This window comes from Mus caroli, chromosome X, assembly GCF_900094665.2.
Source record: "Mus caroli chromosome X, CAROLI_EIJ_v1.1, whole genome shotgun sequence".
NCBI lineage: Eukaryota > Metazoa > Chordata > Mammalia > Rodentia > Muridae > Mus > Mus caroli.
Window position 1 is genome coordinate 102,563,070 of NC_034589.1, and position 25,666 is coordinate 102,588,735.

The window sequence follows — 25,666 nt, forward strand, 5'->3', positions numbered from 1 at the left end:
TCTAATTAATTTTCTTGAAATGTCAATGTCTGAATGTCAACTGTATTAGTTTGGAGGGAATAGTAAAAAAGTCAAATATTTCTTTATACAAATATGTACTCCATAATTACCTGTCTCCGTTGTTACAGAACTGAACAGCAACAACTTTGTCCTAAAACATAGAACAACAGACTTTCGATTAAATGAACTTATGTAGAAATAGTGTCCTTCTCCTAAATTTACATGTAAAAGCTTTACAGGGTAGATTCTCTTTTAATATAATGGTCATTTTAAAAACTCATTTTGCTTAAAAAGATAAATCCCTGAAGGCTCAATCAATGTACAAAATTAAGTTTGTGGTATTCTGAAACAAAGTAAACATAAACAAATCTGCTGATAAATCATATCCCAATTGTTTCTATAGCTTTCGAGAACTATTTATTTACTTCTGTTTTCCACATCTTCCTTTCAATATTATAAAGGATTCATCTAACGTTCTGTATGTCCTACAATTTTTATGCCATGATTTATGTTTTTGTATATAAAGATGACAACATTAAAACTGAAGCCAAAATTTATAGTTCTTGCTTTCTTTGATAAAAAAGCTAAAATATACTGCACTCATTTTCACAACACCCACTTCTCAAACTACACTTGAACTTGACTTTTAATAAAAACAAAGAGCAAAACCTTCATACTTAATGATTTTTAATTTTTAAACATTATCCATCTATTCAGATACTTGTGACTTAAATAGTTTTGCCGTTTCAATGTGGTATTTATTGATAAATTCTGAGTTCTCACTGACACGAGCAATAACTACCTTTAGATGTGCTGAAGAAATAATATAACCTGAACAATTAACACAAGGGGCAGACCATTCATTTGAACAGGGGATTTTTACTTGATAATACTTTTATTCTTACCTGGGACCTTGCAAATAAGACTGCAAATGCTATGTTCTTCTTAATTTCCCCTTAATTCTTTCCTACTCATATATTCTCTCTTCTCTCAGTGCTCTATGAACTAGACTGTGCTTGCATACACAGTGCAAAGGGACTGCCTTGTCATGCTTAGCTCAAATGGATTAAATTTGTGGTTTCAGAATGAGATCTCTGAGAATTTCTAAGTGTTTCTCTTGCACAATTTAAATAAGCTTCCAATATTTTGTATGTAGAATATGAAGCATCAAGATGAGAGCAAAGCTGAATTTGATATGTCTAAAACTGGACAGTTCTCAAAGGAAAAATGCAAATGGTAATAAATATTTGAAAAGGTATTCCACATTCTTATCCTTCAGGGGAATGCAAATTGAAATGACATACATTAAGATTCTATCTCACCTCAAAATAGTCAGAATGGCTATGACAGAGAAAACAAACAAAATATGATAGCCAGAATATGAAGAAAGCATCCCCCACGCTACAATGCTGATGGGAACATAGAGTGTTAGAGGCACTATGAAAACCAGTATAGAGGTTTCTTGAAAATTCAAAAACAGTCCTACCATAGGACCCATGTATATGACTTGTGGAGTCACACAAATGATTAGAAATCAACCTAATACAGAGACCTTGCAAATTCATGTTTACTGTTGAATTACTCACAATAACCGATACGTGGAATAATTCTACATGTCCATTAGCAGATGAATGGTTAAACAAGATGGGTACGTGAATATTTGTCAATGCATAAAGCAGAATTAAAAATCATATTTGCAGGAAATGGGATGGAACTGGATACCACTGTATTTTTCTAAATAAGCCAAAAGTAAAATGTCAAATATATTTTCTCTCATTCATGAAGTATCTATATGCTTGTATAGGTATGATATGAAAGCAGAAACACTATGAGAGAGGAGAGGGGGATTTAAGTGTATGCAAGGAATAAAACAGGGTAATGGAATATATGTAAAACTAAATCAAAGAAGAGAAAGGGATAAGCCGAAAGAGGAAAGGAGGTGGAGAAACGGGTTTTTAATAAGAACAAAGTATAAGATCTATATATGAATATGACATATTGAATCACTAATTTGTATGCTAAATAAAACCCTAATAATAAAAATAAGTGAAGACTGCTATTACTAAGGAAGATTAGATTCAATTGAACCGTTGATGATACTGTGAAAAATATACGAAGATCAAAAAGCTCAAGTCATGAAAGCATTTTCCCATGAATATTCTTAAACTGCCTTTTAAGTATACAAAACCTTTTATGTATAGTCTAATAGGGTTCATCTTATGTACTACAACCAAAATAATTCTAGAATTTCACACTTGTCTTCATTACTAAAGAATTATCTTGAATTAAAGGTTTTAATATTTGTTTGTATTAAAGAATGGTTCAGCCCAGAAAAGACAAGAGAGATTTAAAAACAAAGGCAATAAATAAATAAATACAAATGTCTTATTTTGCTCTTACCGTATGTGATTCTAATTCAGCAATTTTCTCAGGTATCTCAGAACCCAAATAGTATATCCTAATTACATGATCAGTGCTCCCTGTTGTAATGAACATACCACCTGGAATATTAAAACAAAATAAACTCATAGTACCAAGGCACTTTAGTTGTATTTAGTTTTTTATTTTACATTTAAAAAAAAGCCTTTGAAAACCAAAGTTGTCTTAGTTACAAATAATAATGTTGTATTAATATTTCAAAGAAAAAAAAGAAAAGAAAGAAAGAAAATTCATGACAAACAACAGAGTTGTATCAATTAACAAATCTATAATTCTAGCTGATGGAAAGGTTAAGGCAGAAAAAATTATATTTAAAGTTGTCCAGGGCTTCAAAGTGACTTCAAAGTCAGCCTGGGGAATTGCGGTCTTGCATCAAAATAAGAAAGTAAAGGCCAGTGAGACAGCTCAGTGTATAAAGTGCTTGTCCACAAGCCCTGTGATCTGAGTTCAATCCTCAAAACCCACAAGGTGGAGGGAGAAAATTGACTCCAGAACATTGTACTCTGACCTCGCCAAACGTGCCATGGTACACATAGGCACATGTATACATATATAATAAATGTATATTAAAAATGAAAACCCTCGTGGTTTAGAAAGTTAAAAAATTAATAAACAAACAGTGAAAATGAAGTTAGAAGGCTGTAGAGATAGTTCAGTGATTGAATATTTGCCTAGCAGTTCAAGGGTCTAGGTCCAATTCTCAGTGTCATGAGAGACAAAGATCAGCAACTAAGACAAATATAGCCTTTACCTAACAAAATATACCTATTATATAGTAGACATTGGACTACTGATTAAAAACTATACAAATCAAAGTTTTAAGAACATTATATATTTTATATAAAATACTATGTCAAAACTCTAAGATTACTGATACGTACAATAATCTTACAACATCTTATATATGAAGTCATAACTATGTATATTTTCTGTAAAGTTAAGCTAGGAATTTTGTATTAAATTGGGGAGGGTGGGTACTATACATGTTAGTTAATGGGTATTAGGGTTGGGAACTGTTTATTCTTTGCCAAATAAAACTAGCATTATATAAAATGTATTGAATTAAATTTAAAAAATTATTACTAAGTGCTAATTAGTCAAACAGGTTTGTGGAGCATAACACATGGTTTACATCTTTGGTAGACTTAACTTTAATCACACACACATTTTTCTTCATTAAAAAAAAAACCTTAACTTGGTCCTTTATAGATGGATCATTTTAAGTACTAAAAGCATCCAATTTTGATACATACCAGAACTGAAAGATGAACAAGATATCTGAACTCCAGGTCTGGATCTCTCAGTAAATTTTACTGGGCGATCTCTAAAGAATAAAGTAAACATTTTATATTCTATCAGGCTCATCTAATGGGCAAAAATCTTAGCACACTGATGAATAATGATCTATTTAGCAACAATATTAGATTTTTAAAAACTAAAGAAAAGAAGTTAATAAGGGCTATTATCTGATTTTCAGTTAAAAGTTTTTAAACCTTATAAATATAGTTTGACATCAAAATTTTGACAATAGTTTTGCAAATATATTGCCATGCATTTGCTGATATTATTATAAAATGTTCAGGTCTGGAGAGATGGTTCAGCGGTTAAGAGCACTGACTGCTCTTCCAGAGGTCCCGAGTTCAATTCCCAGCAACCACATGGTGGCTCACAACTATCTGTAATGGGATCTGATGCCCTCTTCTGGTGTGCCTGAAGAAAGGTACAGTGGACTGATATACATAAAATAAATTAAATAAAAAAGAGTTTCAAAATGTCCAAATACATCTTATCCCACTCTTCCCTATGAATTTCATAGTCTAAACAGTGATTTTATAAGAATATTTATCCTAAAATCACTAAACATTAAAATAGGTATAAATAGACACATCTATATACTTCAATACTTGAACTACTATAACACCAAGGTAATAAAGATATATAAATTTGATTTGTCACAAAATCCCTAAAACTTTAACTTACCTAAACTTCATTGTTTTTACATGCCATTGCCAGAAACAAATTGTTCCATCAGCACCAGTAGAAGTGAGGTATCTAGTTGTGCCTTTAGTTGATGGACAAAACTTAAAAAGAAGTTAAATAAGATGAAGTTTTCCCGTTCCAACTATTTTTTGTACAAATGCAGCATGTAAATCATTTAAGACTATAAGTATCAGTTCAGTGAGATGGCTTAGTGTGTAATGTGATTGCCAAAATGTCCAAGGTCCTGAGTTTAGTTCACTGAATCCAGACAATAGACAGAAAAACATCCACCGTAAGTTCCCCTGGCCTTCACACATGTGCTGTGTACAGCGAATACCTGAAGCCCACATACATGTACAAATACCACATATACACAAAGAAAATAATTTCAGTGTCAGGGTTTTGTTGCTTAAATTCCATAGATAAATGAATATTTGCCAAAAAATTAAATACCAAAGCCTCCAGAAAGTAATAATTGAGGGGCTAGAGAGACAAAAGCTTGGCAGTTAAGAATGCTTGTCGCTCTGCCAGAGTAGTTTTGGCTCCCAGCACTTTGCCTTCTTTTGGCCTTCAAAGACATTACCACACACACATACACATCACATAATACTACTAGAAATAAAATCTTAAACATGAAAATAATATTTGATGCTAAAATATTTCAGTACTAGCTGTTTTAAATAATTTAACATAATACTTTTAGGATATTTTAATGGCGAATGGATTCACAAATCATTACTATGTTAAATTACAACAAATGCAGCATATATATGCTCCTACTAAGGAAAAAAACTGTGGCTTTTTCTCTTGGGATCAGGTTTTGCTATATAACTCTACCGGTTTATAGCTTACTATGTAGACAGGCTGGTTCTGCACTTGCTGCTATCCTACCTCTGCCTCTAGAATGCTGGGATTCCAGGGTTATGTCACCATGCCCAGGTGGTTTTGTCTTTTTCAAATTGAAACCATTTTCAATTGTTTTCTTAGATATAATTAAATATATTAAGTCTTTATTACTATCATTGCAGTCTGAACAGATTAAGAAAAAATACACTTAGGTGAGTTGGCAATTTAAATAATCATGACTCTCCTAAATGGACCACACTCCTTCCCCCCCCCCATTTATTTATTTGTTTGTTTGTTTGTTTATTTATTTTTACACTCCATATTTTATCGCCCCCCCTCCCTTGTTCACCCTTGCACTGTTCCACATCCCATACCTCCTCCCCACTATCCTGTCTCCAAGAGGATGTCCCTATCCCCACCCCCCACCCCACCTGACCTCTAAACTGCCTGGGGCCTCCAGTCTCTTGAGGGTTAGGTGCATCAACTCTAGTACACTTCTCTGGCTCTGACCCTGGGCATTTTATATGTCCTCAGAAAAGAATCATAGAAAAGGGAGGGGCCATCTGTCTCCAAGATAGCTAAGCCATAGGAAAACGTTTAAAACCAGACCAGATTTTCCAGTATGGTTATGAATTTCATAACCATAAATGAGGGGCTGGAAATATAACTCGATGGTAGAACACTTGCCTAAAATGCACATGGCCCTGAATGTAACCCTTAATACCAGAATAAAAAAATTCCAAGTGAAAATAATAATTTCCATTGAGATAATAATTAAGGATTAATATATATATGAGACTGATATCTTTAGCTCAAATAAAAATAAATAAATCATTATACATATTAAGGTTAATTTAATTAGTTCAATCTAAGGCCTTATGTTTGAAATGAACATTGTCAATTAATATTATCTATTAGTACCGAATAGATTAAAAAATAAGTTTTATGTAACATGCCTTTTAATAGTTTCAATCCTCAGATAAAGAAAACTGTATTGCAATGGCTAATATATAATCTATATCAAGAGTCAATAAATTATGGCCCACCTATGACATCCAGTTTGCTGACTCTTTATGTAAATAAAATTTAATGGAACACAGTAACCTTATACTGTCTATGGGTATTTTGTCACTTGTAAAAATAAACGTGAGTGATTTGACAAAGACTATATGCCCTGGGAAATCTAAAATATTTACCAACTTGTCTGCAAATTTGCTGCTGATTAGCGATTCATAGGAGTGAAAACATGAACAATAAGAACTTTACTATCTCAAGAAATTCTGAAATTGAAATTTATAGTTATACATTTAAATTGCTTTAACAATCACATGTTGACATGCTGCTATATATTAGTTACATTATTTCATTTGAAAAATAGTGTTACAGGTTGTTGAAAAAAAGCAAATATATTTCTTTTTGAGACAGGGACTCTCTAGTGTTGGCTGTCCTGGATATTGCTATATAGACCGAGCTGGCCTTAAATTCAGAGATCCTCATACTTCTACCTTCTAGGATTAAAGGCATGTGCCATGATGCCTGGCATGAAAGAAAGGACATATATTTCTAACATACCAATTGATACATAGAGAATATTGAGCAAAACTAAACTGCATAAAAAGAATCTGAAATTCTATCATTTGGTGGCAACCACTACTAATATATCATTTCAGGTTAAAGTTATTTATTCATAAAATAAAGGAAATAAACTGGAGGGATAGTATACTGTGAATGAAAAGATAGCTAATAAGTTATAGTAAATAATATAGACTGTCAATGGATAATTACTACTGTGGACAAAATGCCATGCCAATGTGGGTAGCTAAAACTTCACAAGGCCTCACCCCTAGATGAAGAGCTACATGCAATCAATGGCTATTGAGGCAGGGAGAATAAATTTCTCTAGAGATAAGCATATATGAGCAACACTAGATGTACTCAGAAGATTGTATACATATGTGTATAGATATAATCATAATAATTTAAAAAAAGGTTTCAAATTTGACCAGGTGGCACAGGAGGGGTTGGAGAGGAAGGAAGGGGCAGAAATAATATAAACGCAATACTTCTATATAAATTTTTTAAAAAACCCAATAAATTAAAAAAAGAGTAACAACATACAGACTGTTAAGCTAAATATAATGATAAAATCAGAGAGATGGTCTTCTTTAGAAGATAAGATTTGCAGATTACTTATAAAGTGGGCAAGTACGTGAGTATCTAGGGACCACTCCAAAGAAAGAAAATAAGAGGAGAAAAATCAGATATATAACATAGAAAGCTGAGATAGGAAGAAGAGGAGGAAGAGAAGGGGGAATGAGGAAAAGGAAGAAGAAAAGAGGGAGGAGGAGAAGAAGGATAGGAATTTATCAGTAGCTAAAACAGTAAAAAGGAAAAGCAAATAATAGTATATGTAGTCAAGGCAAGCTTAGAGGCTGAAAATGTCTAGTCTTGCTGCCTCTAACCTGTAGAATGGGAGCTAGTAAGGGCTCTGAATACTACTGATACGACTTAACTTCTATTGTACAACCATCTGTATAATATGTAGAATTTAGACTAGCACAACAGAGAGTTCAGAGATGAAAATCAAAGAGAATTCTAGTTCAATAATCTAGCCACTGATGTTAGTGGCTCTAAACAGCATAGTACAGATGTAATTTATGAGAATGTTGAAGATTCTGATTGTATTTTTCAGAAGTAGCACAAATATGACATGAGGACCGATTAGACTAATGAAATAGGAAAAATATAAACATTAATTACAATCATGAGATCATCCTATGTTTAAGTGTTACTATAGTTAGGATGTTGTGTGTCTCCACAAAGATCCACATATTAAAGGTTTGGTCTACAGGGTAGGTTATTAAAGATGATGAAATCGTTCTGAGGAGGGTCATCAGGGGAAGTCTAGGGACTACTGAGGGTATGCCTTCAAGGGACTATACCCACCTCCACTGTGCTTATGTGTCTTCCTGCAGGATGATTTTAGCTTTTATGCAAACATACCTCAGCCATGATTCATTTTTTTTATGGTAGCATACTTCTGCCTTTATTATTTACAGCATGAAATCATATAGACAAGGAGTAGTTGCAGAGCTTGCAATATAGATTCCAACTTTATCGCTGTTATTGTGAGCTAAATAAACTCTCTTTACTTCATAAGTAATATTTTTAAGGTATTTTATTTGTGACCGAAAAATGACTTACACGGGTGGGGAAAGCTTTGGTGGAATTAAATTTGGATAGGAAAATGAATTAAATTTTTAGTATGGTGAGTTTGAGACATCTAGTAGACATTCATGCAATGATGGTAAATACACAGCTGAATAAGCAAATATACAGCTATAAGATGGGCCCAAGGTGGAGAAGCTAGAGAAAGTACCCAAGGAGCTAAAGGGATCTGCAACCCTATTGTTGGGGAACAACATGATGAACTAACCAGTACCCCGGCGCTCTTGTCTCTAGCTGCATATGTATCGAAAGATGGCCTAGTCGGCCATCATTGGAAAGAGAGGCCCATTGGACTTGCAAACTTTATATGCCCCAATATAGGGGAATGCCAGGGCCAAAAGAATGGGAATGGGTGGGTAGGGAAGTGGGGGGGAGGTATGGGGGACTTTGGGGATAGCATTGGAAATGTAATTGAGGAAAATATGTAATAATAATAAAAAAAAGATGGGCCCAAGATGAGGAGATATGAGCTATCAGGTTAATCAACCTACAGAGGAATTCAAAAGCAGTGTCAAATGATGTAAATAAGCACAAGAGTGAGATTTTCAAAATTCAAGACTATAGAATAAGAGCAGGCCTCAAAACACTCTAACCTTAACTAATGAAACATGATAACCTTAACTAATGAAAATTTTAATTAAAAGTTTTAACTCAATGCAGTATGAGCACTTCTGCTAGATACCTATAAATAAGTGACATGTTACTAAAATAGCATATAATAAATATAAGTAATGACTTCATTTAAAAGTATTGTCTTTTATCTACATGTAAAAGTCTAATAAGAATTTTTGGTTTCCTCTTGAGCAAAACAGAACAGTAAATGTAAAACTTCAGCTTAGTTTTGTTAAGAGCAAGGGCTTTTAAGATATCAAGGCCTTTTACTACCAAGATCTGGTCAAAGTAATATATGGACAACCTATTTTACATCACATACTAAGGTGAAACAAACAAACAAAAAAATCACTGAGACTAAAAATATAAAATCTTCATAATATTAAAGCTACACACACACACATATTAAATCTGGCATAAATCTTGAATTAAATATTAACAGAGTATGCCAATATTCATGTTAGAACTTGTTTATATCCTGATTAACAGGTATTAACTACTGCACAGGCAGGCATTTGCAAATTTAATCCCTTCTTCACATATACACATAAGATGTCTCATTCTGGATTTGAAGAACCTTCATCATGTTTTTTATTTATTTCTAAAGGCACAGGTTTATATAAAAAGGAAACTAATTAAACATATTTGTCTGCAGAAGAGAAACAAAGCTCTATGAAAGCATTCTTTCTGTTGCCATTCTTCCCGCTTTTGTCCACATAATCTATGTCCATGTAAAATATCATATCTCCATAAAACAAATGAGAAAATTCTCAGCTTTATTAACCTGGCAGAGAGCTTATCATTATTCTCACCTGTATGGAAGTAATAGAAGCTGAATGTCCCTGAAGGACAGCAACTGGTGCACAAGTTCGAAGACACCATACTCTCACAACTTTATCACAGCTGCCTGCAGCAATGAGAGTATTTTCATAATTAACAGCCATGTCAGAGATTTCAGCAGAGTGCCCTCGCAGTGTGGCAAGGAGGCGTCCATCATCTGTTGCCCAGATTTTCACCAAACAGTCATCTGAACCCTATAAGGATACAAAAGTCAGACTTATAAGGAAACAGAAATGCACCAATTATACCAAGAAGGGGAAAAATACAAAGGAGTATTTTTATGAAGGAAAAATATAATGTCCACTCATTACAAAAATATAAGGATTGTCTAAATGACAGAACTGACTCAGTATTGTACAAACTAAGAGTAGCATTTGTGCCAAAGTCTTTAAACTAATAATCCTAAAGACATTTTAAATATTTTATGATTATTTTTAAATGATTAGCTATTAAGAATTTCTGCCATTGCTCCTTTCTATATGCCTAGCAGGCATGGCTTAATTGTCTTAATAGTTTTTCTACAAATATTTCAAAGTTTGTTCTATCGTGTACATTGATTTCTTTGGAAACCTGAGGCCATTAATAATGCCAAGTGAAAAACTTTATGTTAAGAATTCCAAGTGAGCTTCAAATATAGAAGAATGAATTCCATTTGAATATGGTAAAATAATTACCTATTTATTAAAAGATGACACGCACCATAGTCACGTCATCATAGCTAGGGACATAAATCATCAGCCGACAAGCCTATAGTACAATCTAAGGAGTCATAATTTCTCAAACTATAAAGCACTTCCTTTGTTGTAGGAAATAAATAGAAAATTAAAATTTGCTACTTCTCTCACCTCTGCATTAACAGCAATGAAGCAATCACATTCATATTTTTAGACATATTAATATACTATAGATTTTACACAAAAGCAAAGAACATGACTTAGTAAGTAAAACTTAAAATTGGGAAATTTAAAAAATAACCAGCCCTAAAAATCAAAGAAATATGTATAATGCAAGTGTAATCTTCAGCAATGTGCAGTTTAGTTCAACCGTTCAATTCTAAAGGTTATGTAATCACTAAAGCCAAACCTGAAGCAAATATAAATGGAAAATGTCTTTTAATAAATACCTGCTGAACTGAATAAATCAGTTTATTTGTTTCATTTAAACTAACCATCTTGATTTTATGTAGACTTCTAAGGACCTAATTTTTTTAAGTAAATTTCCCAAATGATAGTGGCTACCATAGAACACTCTCTATTTATATAAAATGAGACATTATTTTCAATTTTAACACAACTTTATTGTATCAATATGTCCAAATAGAGTAAGTTACTTATAAAACATAATATATTGGATAGCATGGAGTCTTGCTTCAGTTGTAAATGTATAATGTTACATATCATAAATTTTTAACTCACTGTAAAAATTCGCCTCCCGCTTCGATCAAAGGCTACACAGTAGACAGAAGATAAGTGTCCCAGAATTCTCTTATGCATCTTAATGTGCTGGTAAGCAGATGAGGGGAAAACATGGCTGAAGCGACTACATCCGGTTAATTGCCTGGCTGAGGTGATATTCACTGCAAATAAAATCAAATAGGAGAATACATCTTAAAATCAGAAAGTGAAACTTATTGTAAGCAATTATGACTATTAAAATGAGACAAAATGGTAGAGCTGACAAACTAATTCTACATAATGAGACATCTAAATTTTCTTACATATTTCATTATTTTCTAAATTCATGATTACTAACAATACTGTTCTGTTAGGTTTTACAGATTTGATACTCTGGCTTCCTACAATTTATCAAGCACATTCTCTTTTTTCTCATTCTATACTACATAGGTGTTGAGCAGAGAGTGAGCAAGCAAGAGAGAGACAGACAGACAGACAGAAGAAAGGACGGAAGGGAGGGAGGGAGGGAGGGAGGGAGGGGGGGAGGGAGAGGGAGGGAGAGAGAGAGAGAGAGAGAGAGAGAACTACAAAGACAGAAAGACAGACAGACAGACAGACAGACAGAAAGACGAAATCCCTTTGAGCTTATCAGTTCTCAACTTTTGGATTCTACCTATAGAGTTTTTCCCACAAGTTTTTATTACTGAACTTTTGAGGCTTTATTTACATCCTATGTGATCATCTTAAATCTTGCCCCCACCAGCATATAAATAAATAAGCAAGCAAATAATTTTTTTAAAAAGATTCATGAAGAATGTAACATAAGTCGAACAATTCAATAAATAACATTTAGATTCTGGTCACTTCTAAAATAGAGAACTTGGTTGTAATTTAAGGATTCTCAACCGTGTGTGTGTGTGTGTGTGTGTATCTAAGTCCTTCTGATCTTTGTTACACACTAAAAATACTGAGTAACCCATATGGTTATTTTAATCATAACATAGAATCTCTGTATATTGAAACTGACCCTGCAGTGAAAAGGCATTTTACCACCCTGCAAACACTGTATGGAACAAACAGTAACATGTCTATGTTCAAGCGCTACAAAATGAAGGCAAGAGTTCAGTTTCAGCTAGAGTCGTATAATTAGAACAATGCCACAATAAAAATATGAAACCCTTAGTGCCCCACTCTATTAGGGGCTCTGAAGTCTACCTTTCAGGAAAAGTTACAACTACTGGCCACTTTAAACTGGTAAACTCACAAAAACATTAATGATGAATGTCATAGCAGAAAACTCTGAAAGCAAATCCTTAGAACATATTAGAGATGAGCACTTAAATATTGTAAGACAATGAGTAAATGAATAAAGGTTCAAAATAACAATAAGTAAGAACAAATTCTAGGTAAGAAGTACTTTTTAGTAGCCATTCCCTATCCCACAACCAGACATTTCTCCAACTCTAAGACAAGACTGAGTAGGCCTTCTGCTTTCCCAAGCAAACATTTCCTACTGCTTTGTTTTTTTGAATGCTGATTCAAAAACTTTAATTTGTGGTTTTTATTTTTTGGTTTTTGGTTTGTTTGTTCTGTTTTTTTTTCTTTTCTTTTCTTTTTTTTTCTTTCCTTTTTTGCAGCTGCACAGAGGAAAGTTATGTTGTTTTAATGTATGGTTTTCAACTGAGGAACAACTGACACTTTGGGCTGGATATTTCTGTGACAGGGGTGGGTCTGTTCATTGTAAGGTGTTAGCAGCAACCTTAGCCTCTACCTACTAGACACTAATAGCATTACCAGCACTGAGTGTGACAAGCAAAAATAGCTCCCCACATGCTAAATATGGCTTGGGGGTTAGAGAAACACCTCCGTTGAAAAAAAAATTACTGCTTGCAGGACAAATATAAGTACTAAAAAATTAGCAGCAGGAAACTTAAATAAACAAACAAACAAAAAACCTAATCAAACAAACTCTTTGAGGATCAGGTGGAGATAGAAAAAATGCCAATCAATGAACCCAGACGACTTTCCATTTATGTATATACTCTTTGGTTTATATAATCAGTTTAAAACATCATGTTTCAGCTTTCAATCAAAGAGAATTTTCATTTTCTTAGTTTATTGTTGTATATGCTATTGTTTGATATTGTAAATAGGATTGTTCTCATAATTTCACTTTCAACTAGTCCATCATTAGGATACAGAAAAAACATCAGAGGTTTTCATGTGTTGCTTGTATAACCTGGAAACATGACTGAAATCATATTATCAGTTTTAAATGCTTTTTGATGCAGTTTTTTTCCGGGGAGCGCAGTGTGCTCAACAACTATGTCATTTTCTCTTCATAGATAGATGTATTAATTTTTTTTACTTTTCAAATCAAATTGACAAGAATATCCAATATTCAGGCAGACAGATGTAGATAGAGAAGGCATCCTTGTTTTGTTCCTAATCCTAAATGAAAAACCACAGTTTTCACCAACAAGTATATTAGCTATGGGTTTGAAATATATGGCTTTTGCTGCACTGGCATATTATAATAATTAGTACTGTTATCACCAATGGATGGTGAATTATCAAATGCTTTTCTATACTATTAGAGATGATCAAATACTATATTTTCCCCTTCATTTTATCAATGCTGTATCATGGTCATTAATTTGCCTGTGTTGATAAATTCTTACATCATGGAAACAAACTGCACTTGATTGTTTTACCACCTTTCATTATGCTGTGAAGTGAGGACTGCTAACATTTTGCTTGATTTTTGTTATCTATGTCCATGAAGGATACTGACAGTGTCTTTGATTTTATCATCAAGGTAATGGTAGACTCTCAAGGTGGCTAGAAGCATTATCTCCCTCCATTTTCACAAGTTTGAAAAGTAATTGAATTAGTTCCTCTTTAGCAGTTTGATGGAATTCAGCAATGAAGCGATTAGGAGACTTTCAGTTATTAATGAAATTTCTTGTTACAATTCTGTTCAGAGTTTCTGCCCCTTCCTGATTGACTTTTTGTAGCTTATATTTTTTTTTTGAGAAATCTTTGTTTCTTCCACGCTATCTAAGCTGTGCTATATAGTTGTTCACTGTCGTGTGTAGACTATCCAATTTGTTGATGTATAGTTGTTACGAATTTTGCATTTCTGTGTCATGAGTTGTAATTTCTCTCATCTCTGTTTTGAACCTTTCCTCTTTTTTAATTATGCTGAGGCTTTGGCAATACCTTTTTAAGCATTGACTTTTAACCTGCCCAAAGCTTGACCTGTTAACCTTCTATCGTGGATGAAAAGGAACTCATGATATCGCACCACTGTCTGAGGAGCTATTGGCAGTTAAAAGTTACAAGGGGAAAGGGGGTTATTTTCGTCAATGGACTAGGCATGGCACATTTATCATGCTCCTGTAAATAATCCCTCCCCCATGCTCATGGCAACACTAATTAAACTCAGCATGTCACAAACAAAACAAAGCAGAACAAATGTCCAAACACTGCACAAAACATGAAAATAGCAGTTGTTGGGAATTTAGAACTGGCAAACATACATTATTTCATAAAATAAACATGGATGAAATCATCAAATAGAAAACTTACAGGCATAAACAACCATTACTAACTTGATCGTCTGTGCTGTTTTTGTAGTCATTTCATTTTATTTATTTCTGTTCTTTATCATTTCTAATTCTAACCAGTTTAGAGTTGCTTTATTATCTTTTTCAGTTCCCTGGGGTATAACAGGTTGTGTAATAGGTGTTAATAGGTATTGTCATAATCTTCTTTCCAAACTACATTAGCAGTATAAGGTAAGTATGGTATGATTATTCTACTTACATGTGGACTAATTGTTATACAAAACTGCTTGTGTTATTTACATATAAATTATGAAATATAGTGAGGATGAGAACCAGGACTAATAATAAATTAAGTTATTTTGAATATCCATACACATATATACTAAATATTTATACATTATTTTTAGTGTGGATCCATTTTTTTCTCTTTCTAGAATTTTCTACTTAAAGTATATTTTGTCTAACATGCAGTTACTCCTATTCTGTTTAGGATTCTCTTTGCATGGAATATATTTTATGGCTGTAAATCTTATTAGAGTTACAATGAATCTTTAAGCAGTATATAGTTGAATCTTTTTTTATGTAGTCACCTACTTGATAATAAACATGATCATAAAATTCAAAGCTATTTATAGCCATATAAATAACTGTAAAAATTCCAATGACATTTCTCAGAGAAATAGAAAATAATCCTTAATCCAAATGGAAATATAAAATTTCCAAACTCTCAGAGGATTTTAGAACAGAAAGAACAAAGCAAAACCATTATGTTCCCTGATTCAATCCAAATACATTATAAAGCTATTACAAATGGCATGATTCTAGCATAGAAATCATACAATGATCACTATAAAAGAATAGGATGTCCAATAATAAAGATTTAACATAAATTGGTACTCCATAAATATTCAAAGATGAAACAATGAAGAAAGGATAAATATGTCATTACATGTTATTGAAAAAACAGGATACCCACATGCAAAAGGATGATATCATACATACCAAATACAAAAATCAACTTAATGTGGTCAAAGAGTTATATATAAGCCCACAAACTATAAAGCCCCTAAAAAAAGTAGTTTGTATACCACTCAAAAACATATATAACAAAAAATTAAGAAGAAATGAGATTTCATCAAAACAGCAACAAAACCAAAAACAATCCTATAGCACAGTCCACAACAGAATGAAGTGTTCCCCCACAGATTAAGAGAAAGTCTGTGCACATCAGAGAGCTGATGAGGCTAGTACCCAAATCACATAAGAATTACAAGGAATTCAAAGAACTTAACAATAAAACTTTTTTTAAATGGGTAATGAACCTGAAGAGACATTTCTCAAATGAAGATGTCAAAAAATATCAACAAGAAAAAAAATGTTCAGGTCTGTAGGATAAAGGTGCTTGTTGTAATGCTTGAAGATTTGAGCTCAATTTTAAAACTCCATTAAACAGAAAACACTAAAGTCTGAAAATTATCCTTTGACTGATATACATCATGAACATAAACATGCACACAAGCAAGCAAGCACGCACTAAGTGAGTGTTAAGAATATGTGTTAAGAGTGAAAATGTAAATATTATCATTTTCCAGAATACTATACAGGTTCCTCAAAATATGAAAAACGAAGTACTACATAACCCAACAATCTTATTTCTAAAAATTCATATGAAAGAAATGATATTGTTATGATAAGATACATCTAGACTACCATGTAGTCTCTTACAGTCAGTATATGAAAGTTTCTAATGTAGACTGCCTCAATTATATGGTTTAATAATACAGAATGTCTGAAGAATATGGTTAAATATCCATAATATATAAAGCAATCTGTTTAAATAAAATTCCTAATAACATAAAAAACAATTTTCTTAGGAATAGAAGAAAATCACAAAATTGTATGAAGCCACAGCTCCAAATGATCAAACATGTGTTCAACCAAAGAAACAAAATGTTATTTCAAAATAGATTCCAAAGCTACAATCATCAAAACAACACAGCATTGGCATAAATATAGGCACAGAGAATATAACAATTTCAGTGGGCATGGATTTTTTTTAACCCTAAAACCATAGGAATCAAAAATAACAGTAAATCATTATCTCAAATTTAAAAGAGTTTCTGCACAACAATAAAAAATGACAGAGAAAAACAACCTACAGATTGGGAGAAAATATTGAGAAGCTATTCATATGACACAGGGTTGATATACAGCATATAAGAACATTCCAAAACTCAGCAGAACACAAATGAACACATTTCCATGACAGTTTGTAAGTATTATTAATAATCTAAAGGTAATTTTAAATATATGAAACATGATATGTAAGCTCTATCAATACTATTTGTTGTTTTCTTTTACTTCTTGAAGCGCTGACGGTTAAGTCCCGGGCCTTTCAAACACTAGTTAAAATCTCTATCACTACCTTATAACCATAGCACCTCTGTGTCATATGAGGACTTGGAGCATTCATTAATTTAGGCATCACTGGAGGAGGGTCCTAGAATCAATCCTTTATGATACTAAATGACTACCACTGCATTAAGATTAGTAATTGACCACGCTCAGGGTTAGAGATTAGGTAGAAGTGGTTCTATTATAAAAAGGCCCTTGTAGAGATGAAAATTCTTCATTAATAGTAAAGATAGACACACAAGAGGTAAACTGTATAGAACTTCAGTTTGCTTACACATACATACACACAATAAATACAAAGGAAGCCATTTGACATTGCTATAGGCAACCTGTTCCGTTTTCAACTAAGCTTCTCCCAGTTTACTATACTGATATCTATTACCCCTAGTGATTCCTTTAGCTTCCGCAATTTCAGCTCATCAATATTATACTTAACATCGAAGACAGTCTAAAATCACTTGCCTTTTCATAAAATCTCACTTTAAGGAGATATAGGGGATACAAAAAAAGGAAAGGAGCTGATGGTGGTGGCACAGGTCCTTAATAGCATTTGGGAGACAGAGGTGAGTGGAGCTCTGTTGAGTTCCAGGCCAGTCTGGTCTATAAAGTGAGTTCCAGAATAGCCAAAGCTACACAGAAAAACCCCCATCCCAAAAAAGAAAAAAAGAAAAGATTTTATGATTTCACTTTCCACTTTTAAAAAGCAACTACTGTGGGCCTAAAAAGACACATATATATTTAATTTTAGTTAATTTTTTTAACACTCTAGATTTAATCCTGCTCCTCCTTCACCCTGTGACCTTTCTACAGCCCATACCTCCTCCCCCCACCAGGACATCCCCACCCTCCCTCCCCCTACCCCACCAGACCTCCCCACTCCCTGGTCTACATCTTATCTCCATCTGCCAGACAATTAACACAATTACCAGAGATCCTGGCTTCTGCTAAATTGGCTTCCAGTGGGGAGGAGGCTGAGACCCAAAGATTACCAAAGACTATTCCACAAAGACCACAGGAGAGCTGCTAGACCACTAACTAGTGTATTCAGTTTTTAGTTTATATTAAAAATTCCCACAGGTGTGGAACCTTGAAGTGAAAACTACAAAATGCTTCTAGCCTATCCCCTCCAAAAGGTTTTCAACTCAGCAGATCAAGAACTGCCAAAAAAAAAAAAAAGGCTTCAAAATAAAATTAATGACAAATTGTGACCTGTGTTTATTTAAAAGATGTACAAGACTCTGCTTTAAAATAGTCAAAAGCTATCGAGGACTGAACAAATCAATCAGTGAGAACTGAAAAATACAACAAAAGCCCTAAAATCAATCAAACTTGGGAGGACAGGCACAGATAAAGCCAGCTGCGAAGTTACCAGGAGACACTGCTTTCCCCAAGGTTATACAGTCATTCTAAAATATCATTAACTACTCCCAACTCCTTGACCATTATTGATTTCTTACCAATTGAGCACCTAGACCTGTTTGCTATTTTCATTTCCTACAAGAGAGAAATATCTAACTTCTAAACTGCTTTTGCTTAATAACACCCAATCCCCCCAGATAATTCTCCATTTTCCTAATTTGCCTCAGAAAACAACCACCAATTTAGAACTGTTCTGGCTTTCTTTAAACCGTGAGAATTCTTTAGTTTAAGCCAAATGTTATTAACCTGGCCCATGTCTCAGAGGCCTTCCATGCTTCCACAAGTTTACTCCCTCACTCTGTGAAAACAATAAATCTGTTTTGGTTAGCTTACAGGGTAACACGCAGTGGTCTTTTCTTAGTACACTTTAAATAGTAAACTTAATTGAATTACCCTATAATGTTCAGTTGTTTAGATTGACAAAGCTCCTAACCCAAATAAAACTTCTGAGCCTAAAACAAAACCATTAAAAAGAAAGAACTCCCTGAATGCTGATATGTATTAGTTGAGGAAAATACTGTCTCTGCTGGTCAAGAGTTTATTATCAAAGTAGCATCAAAAAAACCAAAACAAGAACTAAAAAACTGTCCTATCAAAAACCTTGGAAAGGCTGGTGGGACATCGAAGCAAGTAAAGGCACGTGCCATGAAGCCTGACTCACACACTGAGTCCAATAGCAAGGACCCATATGGTGGAAGTTATTGTCTTTCTCCACACGTGTCCCATGGTGTGTATGTGTGTGGGTAAGTATGGATGCATAACTTCACCCCCCTAAACACACACACACACTAAAATCATCAATTCTCGAGGCTACACTGAGCTACAAAGTGAGTCTCTCTTGAAAAGTTTAAAAGACAAAGAAAACCAGCCACCACAAAAACCCACCCTGGCAACAGTAAACTAGTGCTGTATTCAGTAATAAAGTCTGTAATGTAAGTAAGTAAGGCTCCAAGTCCCATCTGGAGCACTGGAAAAAACAAAAACAGAAAACAAACAAATAAGCACAGCCACCACCACCACCACCAGCGGTAACAAAAGAAAAAAAAAAAAAAACCACATAAAATTCAACATAACTCTACAGCTGCAAAGGAGAGTATGAAGTTTGAGTGTTTTGAAGAAGAGCTTTAACAAGGTAAATTAAAATCCACTGCATTTGAAAGGTATTAAGATAGGAATAAAAATAAACTTGAATGAAATCCAGAAAGTATAACAAATACATAAGACTACAGAATAATTTTTTCATGAATTTAATGTTACTGTGGCTCAAATTATGTCTGTAAAACCATAATTCCTCAAACTAAAAGCTTGTAATTTTCAAAGCAGATGACATCTCCAGCCCACAGTTCTCATCTCAAATTAGATAACACTAGTTAATACAATAGGCTTACTAGTTAATGGCCATACATTCTATGATTGTTTGGATAATACCAAATTACTGAAAAAACAAACAACAGATAAACAAACCAACTAACTAACCCTAATCACCATTTCCAGTTTTGCTCAGTCTTTTATTCAGACTCAATGCAAGTTCTTTAATATAAGTGAGACTATAAACATCTACTTGTTTTGTTTTGTTTTTTTAAGACAAGGTTTCTATGTAGCCCTGGCTGTCTTGGAACTCTCTTGGGTTTGGTGGGGTTTTATGGTGTTGGTTCTTTGTGGGTATCTGTTTGTTTGGTTTTTGGGGTTTTCATTGTTGTTTCATGACAGAGTTTATCTGTATAACAAGCCCTGGCTGTCCTGTAAACAGCTTCAAACTCAAGAGATCAGCCTGCCTCTGAGTGCTAGAATTAAAGGCATGAGCTACCTACTCACCACTGAGTGCTAGGATTAAAGGCATGAACTACCCCACCACCAGCACCACCACCACCACCACCACCACCACCACCACCACCACCACCACCACCGAATTGCTGTCTTGAGAAATCTAAATCAGTGGTTCTCAACCTGCGGGTCCCAACACTTTTTGGTGGTTGTATATTCAACATCCTATGTTTCTGATACTTATACTATGATTCATAACAGTAGCAAAGAAAATAATCTATATTAAAGGGTCACAGCATTAAGAAGATGGAGAACCACTGCTCTAAATAGACCATGCTGGCTTTGAACTCTCTTCTTCCTACTTATGCCTCCCCAGTGCTGGCATTAAAGGCCTGTTGATTCCACCACAATCAGCTTGCATTTGCGTTTTTCTTCTTACCCTCTTAATCCTCCTTGGAATACACTTTTCACCAGTTTAACAAACCTGACTCTTGTTTTATCACTTCCATTGTTAAACTATAACGTTCTGTCTCTATAACGTACTTAATTAAATGTATAGGGCAAAAATAAAAGGACTAAAATATTTTGTATATGTATATAAGAAATACTAATATTCAGAATAGAATTAGAAAAATTATTTTTATTATATTTTATATCATGAAGATGAGCATAAAAATCTAATTTCTTTTTCAAAGATACTAAAATGTGTAGGTTGTATTTAGGAATATATATATATATATATATACCCATAACAACAATTAATGTAAAAAAAAAGCCATGACTGAAAAGAGAAGAAGGAATGGTATATAGAATAGTTGATGGAGAAAAGAGAACCAGGAAATGGTATAATAATAATATTATAATAATATAATTTCAAAACAAAAAGTAAAAACGGTACTAAAATGACTAATCCTAATATTACTGCAATACTAATTGCAGAAGTGTATGTAAAGGGCTAGAAACTCAGCTGTATAAACAATGCATTTAAAAGGGGTGTTTCAGTTCCCGTGTGGCAGTAATTATAGCACTTCCATCCATTTAATATTTAGTAAGCACTCAATGTAGCTCATACAAAAGACGGAGTTTATATTTCAGTTGTAATTACTTGCAGGTGTGACAAATATCTCTCCCTGTTCTCCAGATACAGAAAAGCTGGGACTAGAGAAGCAACTTGCTACATCTATTGCCTATCTAAGTACAAATAGGAGGGAAAGTACATGGAGGGAGGCGCCCAACAAAGAATAAAGTCTGGCAGAAAATGATCCAAGGACAAGAGATAGGAACATGAGAAAATTAGGGAGGAATGATAAATATTTCTGACAGAAACTCAGTCAACTCCTCATAATAAAAAGTTTAGTTTTTCTTTAAATCTGTATTTATATATTAAAAAGAGGCAGATTTCCCACCTCCAAGTGAATTCTGGCATCAACTAACTATGACACATGCAATGGCCAGTAAGTCAAGAGACAATCAATGCTAAATGGAAGCCTATGTCAACTTGTAAATAATAATTTGGCTTTAGAATGAATGCAAGCCTCCTAATGTGTACACAATGTAAATTAAAGACATGCTATGTAAATTATAGCATCTAACTGGAAGTTAATAGGACTGAAGATAAAAGTAGTGACAAACATTTAAAAATAGATTGTTAATGCATCACGCCTTTGACTCAGCCTAGAAATACACAAGCGTGCTTATGTCTTCTTGAGGAATAGTGTCAGGATGTAACTAAAGGAGATAGCTCACACCCTTGTCTTTCTAAGGAGAACTGCATGACAACTGTTGTGATAGGAAAATCGAAGAATGGCCAACCTTTTTGCCATGATGGATAATAATTGCTCGTTCTTGAAAGGTAAACTTTTAATAAGACTTATCAAATGACAAGCTAGCTCAGCAGGCCTTTGTTTCCATGAAAAGTTTGTTAAGTCTTAACTATCAGTTCCCATGACATACATTAATCTTTCAAAGGAAGAAGAAATAACATTTAGTGGTAACAGGGTAAAACCCCAAACAATACCACAAATGTTGCATATGCCCCAGCATTTAAGTCATATTTAGTATTTAATAGTATTTGAGATTGGTTCACATTTCTTACTGATTTAGTGTTGGGACAATGAAAATCCAATTAGATTAGACAAGCATCCAGCTAATGAAATAGCACTACTAAAGTGTAAACAAAAATATAAATCTTATAGTCACCTCTTTTTTAGATTTCCTTTTATTTGTATGGGTATATTTTCTATGTCTGTCTGTGCAAAATTTGTATGTATGCCTGGTGCCTCTGGAGGCTGGAGGAGAAGGGTGTCTCATCCTCTGCAACCAACTGGTGATAAGCTACCACTGGGTGCTGTGAACCAAACCCAGGTCTTCTGCCAGAACAGCAGGTACTCTTAACCACTGAGCCATCTCTCCAAGTCATATTATAGTCATATATATTATATTCATATTTTACTCTTTCTCTAGAGAAATTTAGAGATTCACTCTGGATTAAAGCGACCACACATCTAACTACAGTGTTATATTAACTTGCAAATTCCTTAAACGTGGTCCCTCACTACCATCTCATTAAATTACTAAGCATCATTACTTATTTACTGTTCAGAGAGGAACATGACCATAAACAGTATAGATCCCCTGGATTTGAAGCTGTCCGGTGGGTAATAGGAATTGAACCCGGGTCCCTTTAAAAGAACAAGTGTCCTTAAGCACTCCAACAGCCTGGGATGCCTATGATCTCAGCATTTGAGAGCGGCAGTAAGAGGACCAGGGATTCATGGTTCTCCTCCTCCATTTGCAAGTTCTATATATTTTTATGAAAACTACTTTTCATAGTCTGAATTCTAAAGGTCATATCATAACAATTACTTTTTATTTTTTGACAATTTCACATAGTATACTTTTACATATTCTTCTGTTTTAAATAAAGTGTTGCAGCAGTGTTTTGGCAAATCAATGCAAATCTGACCTTGGGGACCAATAAAGAAATGTCTCAATGGTCAGAACTGTATTGTATTTGGTAAAAACACTTCTGTACAGGTTTCATTAAAAAAATAGTATGATAAAAGTAAACTCTATTAAATTCTCAAAGAACTAAAAAAAAAAAAAGAAAGAAAGAAAGAAAAGAAAGAAAGAAAGAAAAAGATGTAGCAAGCACCAAGTCCCAGATTCAACCTGTAGCACCACATAAAGCTAGTCATAGTGAGACTAGCTGCAATCCCAGTACATAGGATGGAGCCAGGAGAATCATCTTGTGAGGAGCACAAGCCAGCATCTGCTACAGTGTGTACATGCCTACTCCAGTTTACCGGAGACCCAAATCAAAAAGTGAACCCTAATGGTTGGGAATATAGCTCAGTGATAAAGTACTTGTTTAAAATATATGTATGTAAATTACCAATAAAATTCTGAACATAAAATTAAAAGATATATCCATTTATGATTTTTTTTTAAAAATCTGTGAATTATGACAAAAAACATTTATGAATTCTTTTAAAAGTAGGAATAGAAGGTAAAGTCTTCAAATTGATTAAATAAGAACATCTATGATGCTACTTAGTGATAAAAATTGTCTAGTTTTAATCTTAAAACAAGGAACAAGGCAAGGATGTTCATTCTCGCTACTTCAACCAACTACTGCGTAGTGCAAGAAAGGAGCATACAAGGGAAAGAGATGAAAAGGAAACCTAGCATTCTGTGTTGATGTCATCATCCACATAAATAATCTCAATGTGTCCTTTTAAAGGTCACCGAATTTAGGAACGGAATATCACAAGGTTAATATTAAAATAAATGTTAAGTGTAGTATCTATATTCTAACAATAAGTAATAAATATATTCCCAAAATTAAGCCATAGATTCAAAGGTATTTGAAGGAAATCCTCACAGCTTCCTTGTAGAAAAGTGGACTATAAAGTTTGGGCTAAGGTAAGAAACATTGAAACAATTTCGAAAAAGAAGTTGGAGTAGTCAAACAACATAGTCCAGAGTTATCCATGCATGATTAAGAGAAAAGATGGCCTGAATCAATTACTTTTCCAACGTGCAAAAAACATCTGAACTGAAAGCAAACTGAATATTCATTACAACATAATGCAAAATGGGAAAAAAAGGAACAAAATTGAAAACAAAATTCCAAAACTTTAGAAAGAATCTTGTGACCGTATGTTAAGGTACAATTTTTAAGATATGAGATCCACCCCCCAAAAAATATACTTTAAAACAAAGCTGATTAGCAATGATTCAACAACAGCTACGTAGTGTCTTTTGAACAGACTGTTAAAAAAATGCAAAGGTAATCACAAATTGGTCCAAATATGAAAAAAACATAGCCAAAATATGTTAAGAAATTAAGAAAAAGGCTAATCATTTTTAAAATGAGTACAGGACAGAATATAAAGAAGATAAACTGGCAAATATGCACATAAAAGATATTAACCAACCATACAAAAAACCGATGAAGCAACTGTGAATGTCTGCATCACTGGTGGAAATAAGATAGAAGTACCTCATTTGAGAGTGTTATACAGTTTCTAAGTTTGTACTTAGCATTCAAGTCACCAACTCTACTTCATATTTATCTCTCAAAATGAAACCATGTGCCTGAATATTTCCATATGAAAACATTTAAAGTGGCTTTATTCCTAATAGCCAAAATTTGGAAATAATCCAAGTGTCCACTAACAGATGGACCTAAACAAACAGAATGTAATGTATCAGTACAATGCAATACTACTGGTTAATAAAATGGAATGCTGCTCATATGAAATGACTTAAGTCTCATAAAACATTCATTTAAAAGGAATCTGATAAACCCCAGTATTTGGGAGCTAATCAGGAGGATCACTGTGCTTCATGGATAGCCTGATCTCCACAGAAATTTCTAGGTGAGTCTGAGCTACCTAGTAAGACCTTGTCTGAAAAAACAGATCTGTAGGCTCAATGTGATGGTACACACCATCAGCCCGAGCATTAGAAAGACAAAAGCAGGTTGATTTTTGTGAAGGTCAAGTCCATGATAGGGGAATAAAAAACAGGACAAACTTGTTCTCCATAGTAAGTTCCACCAGGACAGGAAGACCTACATTATGAGACCTTGTCAAAAAAAAAAAAAAAAAAAAAAAAAAAAAAAAAAAAAAAAAAAAAAAAAAAAAAAAAAAAAAA

General features: G+C 33.7%; 1 protein-coding gene across 2 annotated transcripts in view; it reads right to left on the bottom strand.

The window, feature by feature from the left end:
- The window catches only part of Brwd3 (bromodomain and WD repeat domain containing 3), a 91,595-nt gene that overhangs the window by 52,254 nt on the left and 13,675 nt on the right, over window positions 1-25,666 (bottom strand). For both annotated transcript variants that reach the window (XM_021153018.1, XM_029473202.1), the window contains 6 exons: window positions 11,361-11,521; window positions 9,918-10,139; window positions 4,420-4,520; window positions 3,693-3,763; window positions 2,401-2,501; window positions 111-151 (listed from right to left, as the gene is read on the bottom strand). In XM_021153018.1, the coding sequence (XP_021008677.1) occupies window positions 111-151; window positions 2,401-2,501; window positions 3,693-3,763; window positions 4,420-4,520; window positions 9,918-10,139; window positions 11,361-11,521 (697 nt within the window). The remainder of the gene's footprint in view (window positions 1-110; window positions 152-2,400; window positions 2,502-3,692; window positions 3,764-4,419; window positions 4,521-9,917; window positions 10,140-11,360; window positions 11,522-25,666) is intronic.